General features: G+C 34.3%; 1 protein-coding gene across 2 annotated transcripts in view; it reads left to right on the top strand.

The window, feature by feature from the left end:
* Nucleotides 1–493: 493 nt before the first annotated feature.
* LOC107698220 (adhesion G protein-coupled receptor L4-like) overlaps nt 494–8,647 on the top strand; it is a 56,548-nt gene continuing 48,394 nt past the window's right edge. Inside the window, exons 1-2 of one of the 2 annotated variants that reach the window (XM_016499187.1) lie at nt 494–559; nt 6,729–6,785. Coding sequence is in view for 1 of the 2 variants with exons in the window: in XM_016499186.1 (XP_016354672.1) it covers nt 6,872–6,887 (16 nt within the window). In the remaining variant the exon portion in view is untranslated. Of the gene's footprint in view, nt 560–6,728; nt 6,786–6,845; nt 6,888–8,647 lie in introns of those variants that run through there. The other variant, XM_016499186.1, reaches the window with a different exon arrangement.

Here is an 8,647-nt window from a genome sequence, read left to right as displayed (position 1 = left end):
GTGTTGAGCTTCTGTGCATTTGGACCTGTATTAGAATTTAAATCTGGGGAAATAAACATGTTTCTGCTGATTAGTAAAGTTGTCTTCATTTCTGAAGGAGACTGTATGAGAACAGCTGCTAGTAATGTTCATTTGTACTGTATAATGTACTGCTAAAAAATAAATATTTTAATTACAGAATATACCTCTGTTGACCCCTGCTACAACTACACTGTGCTGGACAATCCATGGAGAGCCACTAACATATATGCTTCAGGCAGTAATTGTGACCAGTATGTCACCTGGAGCGGCTGGTATCGTCTCTTCATTAACAACATGAGCGCTCACATCCCAGACACGTGTGTTGCTCAGTATAGCTGTGGCACTGCTGTCCCACTGTGGATTCGTGGTGGACACCCAACAGTTGAAGATGGAGTCGTCACTCGAGATGTCTGCGGTCACTATAACAATTACTGCTGCTATTTCGGTTCTTTTCCCATTAAAGTCAAAGCCTGTCCAGGCAATTATTATGTCTATGAGCTGGTTAGACCAACTTTCTGCTATTCAGCATACTGTGCAGGTAATTATATTCACATGAACTCTTTCTACACACTCGTTCTGCGTATTAATCACTATTCATCCAAACTTTCAGATGTTGGCAGCATTAACAGGAGCTATATATATATATATATATAGTGCATGCAAATTGATTATTCGGCACATTGATATTCTGATCATATTTTTTTTTTCAAGCACATTTGACCAATTCCAAACCACATCAGACTTAATCACACTGTAAAAAAAAATACTGTAAAATTTACAGCAACTTACTAGCAATTTTGGTTGCCAGAAATACTGTACATTTACAAAAGCACTGTAAATCAATAATTACAATTGCACCGTAAAAATACAGCAAACTGAAAAAAACAGTAGAAACGTTTATAAATATGAGTGAAATGACAAGAGCAACTGTGAACTTGTAATGCTATACATACATTTTACAGTAAATTGGAAAATTTGTTGTGAAATTCATTTAACTAAATTAACTACAATTGAGATTTTTTCACTGCTGAGATAGTGTGTAAACATTTGGTTGACTTATTTAATTTCAGTCCTCTGAAAACTGCAAAGACTTAATGTATAACAGTAAAGTAACAAAAAACATGACTATAACTCAAATCACTGAAGTTCATCATCAGCAATAGCACACAAGTATGTGCTGAAGCACTAAACAAAGAGATCATCACTGTATTAACGCCACAGTTAGTCTTTAAATAAAGCAGCAGAACGCCAGTGCTTGTGGCTCATCATTGACTGAAGCACAAGCTCTACTCTCCAGCACAATGGTGACCCACAAAACTACATTAAACTAACAGATCTCTCTTGAGCAAAAACACATTAATACAGTTCAGGGTTAGTATGTAGCTACTGCAAATAACAAGAAACTAATAAAAAAAAACACAACATGTCATTAGAGCTTAACCACTGAATGAGATCAGTAAATCAAGACACCAATGACTACAAAATTACCAATACTTACCGAAAATCACTTAATGAAAATCTTTCTTGGCTTTTCTTGCTATAATAAATTTACTTCATTAACTCAATCATAACAACCAAATTAAAAAAAAAAAAAAAAGCATCATTAAAAAGTCAAGGGTCAAGAGCTCAACTAAAGCAAACACTGATCTCCATGATGGTGCAATCATTTTAACCAATAAAACATCAACATCTGATCCTCTGTAATTCTCAATAACAGCAGCTGTTCATCACTAATGCACAATCATCATTTAATTAGTCACTTAATTATCTCATTAACTTTAACTATTTGAGGACTTGGGATTTGACTTGAAGACTTGCTTGTGACTTGAAAGTCCCACCTCTGGTATTTAATCATTTATAAGTGATATATAATTGTCCATGAAGGCTGAAAGTGAAAAACTCCTTATTTTCAGTTGTGCAGAATTATTAGGCAGGTTTTCTTTTACAGATCAAATTATAAAAAAAAGAGATTTAACTCAGACTGAAAAGTCAAACATTATTAAATGCCCATGAGAAATGTTCAAAATTACACTGTTAACCCTTGCTGTAGAAAAATGCCCAAATTCTTACAGTAACATACCACTTTCAATAAAAACAGGAATATACTGTAGAAAACAATTCATTCTGGGTAATATTTGTCATTTCCGAGAAAGCAGCCAACAGGAATATACTGTGAATTAACAGAGCTCGAAGTCGACACTGAGAGGCTTTGTTCAAAATCACACTCTATACCCTCATTCACTACTCTCTACATTAGTTTACTTGACCGAGTGAATGAAAGGAAGCGAGTGAATTCAGACACTGATGAACACCTGATGATAACAAGCAGAATCACTGAAGGACAGAGAAACAAGAACAGAAAAAAAAGAGACACAAGCAGACACACAAGAACTACAACTGACTTCCAGCTTCAGTTTTAAGACCCTTTCACACTGAGTGTGAAACCAGTTTAGTTGTATTGAAAATTACAACAGTTTTATTGAAAATAATAAAGTTTGTAGTTAACGTTGTAGAGGTCAATGTTTGCTTTAATTGTGCCCTTGAACCTTGACGCTTACAGACATGTTCTGTCTGCTGTAACTGTGTGTTTAGAAAGAACATCTGGTCCCACTTTATATTGTGTCACTAATACCTGTGTACTTACATAGTAACTAAATGTGTACGTAGTATGTAACCACAGTGTAAGAACACATTGGTGAAATCACGGGAGTTAAATTAACACTGCTCGGAGCATATATGGTCCCACTCTAAAAGAGTGTTAAAGTAACACTGAAGCAGTGTTAAAGTTAATGAGATAATTATGTGATTAATTAAGTGATGATTGAGCATTAGTGATGAACAGCTGCTGTTAACAAGCAGAATCACTGAAGAAAAGAGAAACAAGAATTACAACTGACTTCAGCCACAGACTTAGATAAAATCAACTGAAATAAAAGAAGACATTAAATCTCTCAAGATCTCAGCAGAAGATGATTGAACAACTCTACAAACAGCATCACCAGCTTCATGCATTACTAACCAGTTAGACTATCTAAAACTGAGGGTCTTTATTGAGAATTAATGTTTAGATGTTTTTCTTTTTCTTTTCAATTTACCGTTTCTGTGAATAGTGGTTGCTTTCGTTGCCTCTTGACCCATAACTTTTTACATTTAAGTTTCTCTTTGGCTGGCACTATAGTGTATGTTAAACACATATGTGATGGCAAGCCATTTATGTTAATATCATGTCATGTGTCTGAGTCTCTGATTGCAAATTATCTACAACCGTACTGCTTTCATGATTTTAATTTTGTTAAAATAATATGAGATAATGTGAAAAAAAAAAACCTTTATAGAAGACTTTAATAAACATGGTTCTTTGCAAGTTTTCAATTCTGGCATTCATAGACATGAAGAATCAGCATGTGAATCTCAGCAATGATGAAAATATTCTGATCATTTGTATGTGTTTTTGAACGTCACAAAACAAGGCAGTAAAAAGTCACAACAAAAAATAACAAAAATAAAAGCAAATAGTAAAAATAAAATACTAAAATACTAAGACAATGCAGCTGCATAATTTATTCATGTCGCAATGCATGCTGAGTTATGATTGGTGCACCCAGAATGCAATGCAACATGAATCTGTCTGACGATCATCACCATTGTTGAGATTCATATGCTGATTCTTGATGTCTGTGTTTCTAAACAATGTACAGATTCTAAATTGATGTGCAAAGTTTTTAAAGCTCTTATTATTTCATGAAAGTTCAGTTGTGATCAATAACATGAACTATATTACACATTACCACTGGTGATATCAGTAAACCTGGCTTCTACAGGACAACAATGTCGTTATCAATAAAATGTCCTTGCAAATGAGACATTTTTCGTCAAAAAAAAAAAAATATATAATCTGAAAATATTTTCTCTTGTTCATTTCTTGCTGTAACTAATGTGTTTCATAAACACAATTACAGCAACCAGAGAAAAACGAATGTTTGAAAGTCAAGGGCCAAGAGCCGAACTAAAACATGTATTAAAACATCTGATCCTCTGTAATTCTCAATAACAGCAGGTGTTCATCACTAATGCACAATCATCATTTAATTAGTCACTTAACTATCTCATTAGCTTTAATTTTAACTCTTTGAGGACTTGGGATTTGACTTGAGACTTGCTTGTGACTTGAAAGGAATTACTTGGTCCCACCTCTGGACTCAAGTGAAATATGTTCAAAGTATTAATATGTTCATGTTAAAAATATTTATAAATTGAATTGGCAGTTGGCTAATTTAAGGAAGTCGGTTTCTAGAAATGAAGAGTTTTAATTTAATCCATGGTTTATTTACAGTAATATACTGTAAACTAGACTACAGTAAATAACTACACAATTAACAGTTAATTACTGGCAACAGTGTTGCCAGTATTTTACCATTAGTTTACAATGCAAGGTTTTAGTGTAGATGTTTGACCTACAGTAACTAGCTGGCAAAAAAGTGTTGCCAATATATTACTGTCAAAATGCCTGGTAATGTCTAACAGTGAGCTCCAAGATTTTCCAGAACTGAAACCTACCTGTCTCCAGAAGTGCAAGGTGTCAGGTTCTCAGAGACTTTGCTTGGGTAAAAAAAAAAAAAAGACCCTCGCTTAATAAGAATAACACGATGAAGTGTTGTGAATTACAAGACGACTAATTTTTTATAGGCTTTATAGACAGAGAAGTTGAGAGTGACTCTTGAAGGTGCAGCACCACATCCTCTTATACCACTGTTTGAAGAATTTATCTTCCAGAATCTGGCAGTAAGTTTTAGGAGCTCATTTTTAGTCAATCTCTGCAAGACAGACTTTTCAGGATAGAAGATGGACTAAAAATGAACTCCCAAAACTTACTGCCAGATTCTCAAAACCCTAAGCCTAAGAGTTTCAGATACACAAAGTAGTGTTTAGATTAATTGTATGTACAGACATATTCTTTGTTTAGTTGACTCAAATGAAATTCACAGTGATACTGTAATCATGTTATTAACACAGCATAAATATTAGTTTGTGCTTTTCTTTTTAACAGATATTTTTCCCTAATACCATAAAATTACAGTTTTTCATGGGATTTATTTATTTTTTATTTTATTTTTTGCAGTGTATTCTTCCGTTGACCCCTGCTACAACTACACTGTGCTGGACGATCCATGGAGAGCCAACAGCAGTCGCCTATCAAGCTCCTACAAGTGTGACAGTATTAGTCACTTAATTATCTCATTAACTTTAACTCTTTGAGGACTTGGGATTTGACTTGAGACTTGCTTGTGACTTGAAAGGAATTACTTGGTCCCACCTCTGGACTCAAGTGAAATATGTTCAAAGTATTAATATGTTCATGTTAAAAATATTTATAAATTGAATTGGCAGTTGGCTAATTTAAGGAAGTCGGTTTCTAGAAATGAAGAGTTTTAATTTAATCCATGGTTTATTTACAGTAATATACTGTAAACTAGACTACAGTAAATAACTACACAATTAACAGTTAATTACTGGCAACAGTGTTGCCAGTATATTTCCATTAGTTTACAATGCAAGGTTTTAGTGTAGATGTTTGACCTACAGTAACTAGCTGGCAAAAAAGTGTTGCCAATATATTACTGTCAAAATGCCTGGTAATGTCTAACAGTGAGCTCCAAGATTTTCCAGAACTGAAACCTACCTGTCTCCAGAAGTGCAAGGTGTCAGGTTCTCAGAGACTTTGCTTGGGTAAAAAAAAAAAAAAGACCCTCGCTTAATAAGAATAACACGATGAAGTGTTGTGAATTACAAGACGACTAATTTTTTATAGGCTTTATAGACAGAGAAGTTGAGAGTGACTCTTGAAGGTGCAGCACCACATCCTCTTATACCACTGTTTGAAGAATTTATCTTCCAGAATCTGGCAGTAAGTTTTAGGAGCTCATTTTTAGTCAATCTCTGCAAGACAGACCTTTTAGGATAGAAGATGGACTAAAAATGAACTCCCAAAACTTACTGCCAGATTCTGAAACCCTAAGCCTAAGAGTTTCAGATACACAAAGTAGTGTTTAGATTAATTGTATGTACAGACATATTCTTTGTTTAGTTGACTCAAATGAAATTCACAGTGATACTGTAATCATGTTATTAACACAGCATAAATATTAGTTTGTGCTTTTCTTTTTAACAGATATTTTTCCCTAATACCATAAAATTACAGTTTTTCATGGGATTTATTTATTTTTTATTTTATTTTTTGCAGTGTATTCTTCCGTTGACCCCTGCTACAACTACACTGTGCTGGACGATCCATGGAGAGCCAACAGCAGTCGCCTATCAAGCTCCTACAAGTGTGACAGTGATCTCACCTCGAGCAGCTGGTATCGTCTCTTCATTAACAACTTGAGCGCTCACATCCCAGACACGTGTGTTGCTCAGTATAGCTGTGGCACTGCTGCCCCACTGTGGATTCGTGGTGGACACCCAACAGTTGAAGATGGAGTCGTCACTCGAGATGTCTGCGGTCACTGGATCAATTACTGCTGCTTTTTTGGGTCTTACCCCATTAAAGTCAAAGCCTGTCCAGGCAATTATTATGTCTATGAGCTGGTTAGACCAACTTTCTGCTATTCAGCGTACTGTGCAGGTAATTATATTCACATGAACTCTTTGTTTTATTTGTGTGATTGCTGATTAATTGATATTCATCAGTCCTTTATTTTTTTCAGCTGTTACTAACATCAGCAGCACTCATACAACAGTCACACCAGAGACGAGCCCAGCTGGTAATGTAGTCTGATATTTCCTCTGTTGATTTGTGTTTTGATTGAATGTTTGTGGATCATTGCAGACATTTTTATTTTCGAGGGCGATGCATGAGTATGATGGTATGATTGTTCACAGATTCTGACTGCAAGGAGATTGAGTGATAGTAGTCACCTTTAGTTTCTTTCTTTCTTTCTTTCTTTCTTTCTTTCTTTCTTTCTTTCTTTCTTTCTTTCTTTCTTTCTTTCTTTCTTTCTTTCTTTCTTTCTTTCTTTCTTTCTTTCTTTCTTTCTTTCTTTCTTTCTTTCTTTCTTTCTTTCTTTCTTTCAAATTTCTACAAACTAGTTTTTGTTCATCCACACTCATGTATGGAAGCCCTGAACCACAATGTGTAATATATATATATATATGAGCAATATAACACTCGTAGCCATGAGATATTGGCTGTATATCGGCTGTGATTCGGCCGTAGGTAATCACAGCATGCCGATATACAGCCATATCTCACAGCTACGAGTGTGATATTGCATTTATACAACAGTTCGACCACACAAGTGTGTAAATATCAAGCATCACGTTAGTTCAGGCAGGCCACGTCAGTCAAGCTCGCATCAGCTGATAGTCAGCTGTTCCTGACATGTACCAATTCAGTCTTGACACTTATCACAGCGGTCCATTTAAATTCCCTTTCTTTCAGCATCTCTTCTATCGCATTGCTGCACGCAAATCAAACTCCTCCATCCCCAACTCCACCTAACTGAACCTGTAATTTAATCTGACTTTTGTTTCTTTTTCGTATACAGTTCACTACATTGCAAGCATTCTCTATCATGTATTTTGTATTTTCTCATGTAAATTCTGAATTGTAATTATGTATGCATAGGGTACAACGGGGCTAAAGGCCCACCTTAAGAAAAAAAATGTGCTATTCACTGCGCTTAAAATGTATAATTGCAGAAAAAAATATATACATTGTATTGAACATTAATGGAGCAACAGTTTTTGTGTGAAAATAAATCATTCAAGTTGTTTATTTAGTTTAAATATATTATACATTTATGAGGTGGCAAGGGGGGCCTTTTACCCCACACACGGGGCAAAAGGCTCACCAGCATAGGGTAAAAGGCACACGGTATTGATACAAATACTTCAGCTAAAATAATGTTTTTTTTTTTTTTGTTTGTTTGTTTTTTTAATAATGTCTAAGTTAATACTTGTTCAAAACAATCACTTTAGCAAAGTTTATACTATTTTCTGCTTATTTTGAAAAAATCTAATAATTATTTTTTGTTCAATAAATATACTGTCATTAAAATATGTTAATATACTGTACAATATATATTTTAAAATACAGAAACAAAATTATTTTAATAAGTAAAGATTCTGAAAGTATTGAAGGAGATCCAAAAATAATTGAATATATATATATATATATATTTACAGTAGTGACAACACATTATATTTTATTATATGATATGATTAATATCATGTTTTTAAATAGGGATGTTATGATTTAACCGCGAGCTGGTTGAAAATCGATTAAAATATGCGACGATTCAAATCGGTTGAGATGCTAAACAAATCGCGATTCAATTATGGGTAGGAGTTTATTTGAATGTATGTCTGAGGGGAACTTACACTCTTTAGAAAAGTTTAGATGGTTCTGTGTCTCATTCAGCTCGTCTGCTGTTTCTGTTTCATGCAGATGTTTTTTATGTATAGTTTCACAAAACCGGTCAAACCATTCTGTTTTTGCTTCAAATTTCGAAATTATACAATCTAATTTAGATTAAAAACTGTTCCTGCTGCATGTATGCAGCATCGTTGTTTGGATCATGATTAAAATGCAGTGGTTGCCTGCCTCTAATTTTAAAGGGAAAGA

Source organism: Sinocyclocheilus anshuiensis, unplaced genomic scaffold (genome assembly GCF_001515605.1).
Source record: "Sinocyclocheilus anshuiensis isolate Anshui unplaced genomic scaffold, SAMN03320099.WGS_v1.1 scaffold2736, whole genome shotgun sequence".
NCBI lineage: Eukaryota > Metazoa > Chordata > Actinopteri > Cypriniformes > Cyprinidae > Sinocyclocheilus > Sinocyclocheilus anshuiensis.
This window is presented reverse-complemented; position numbering and strand designations above follow the sequence as displayed.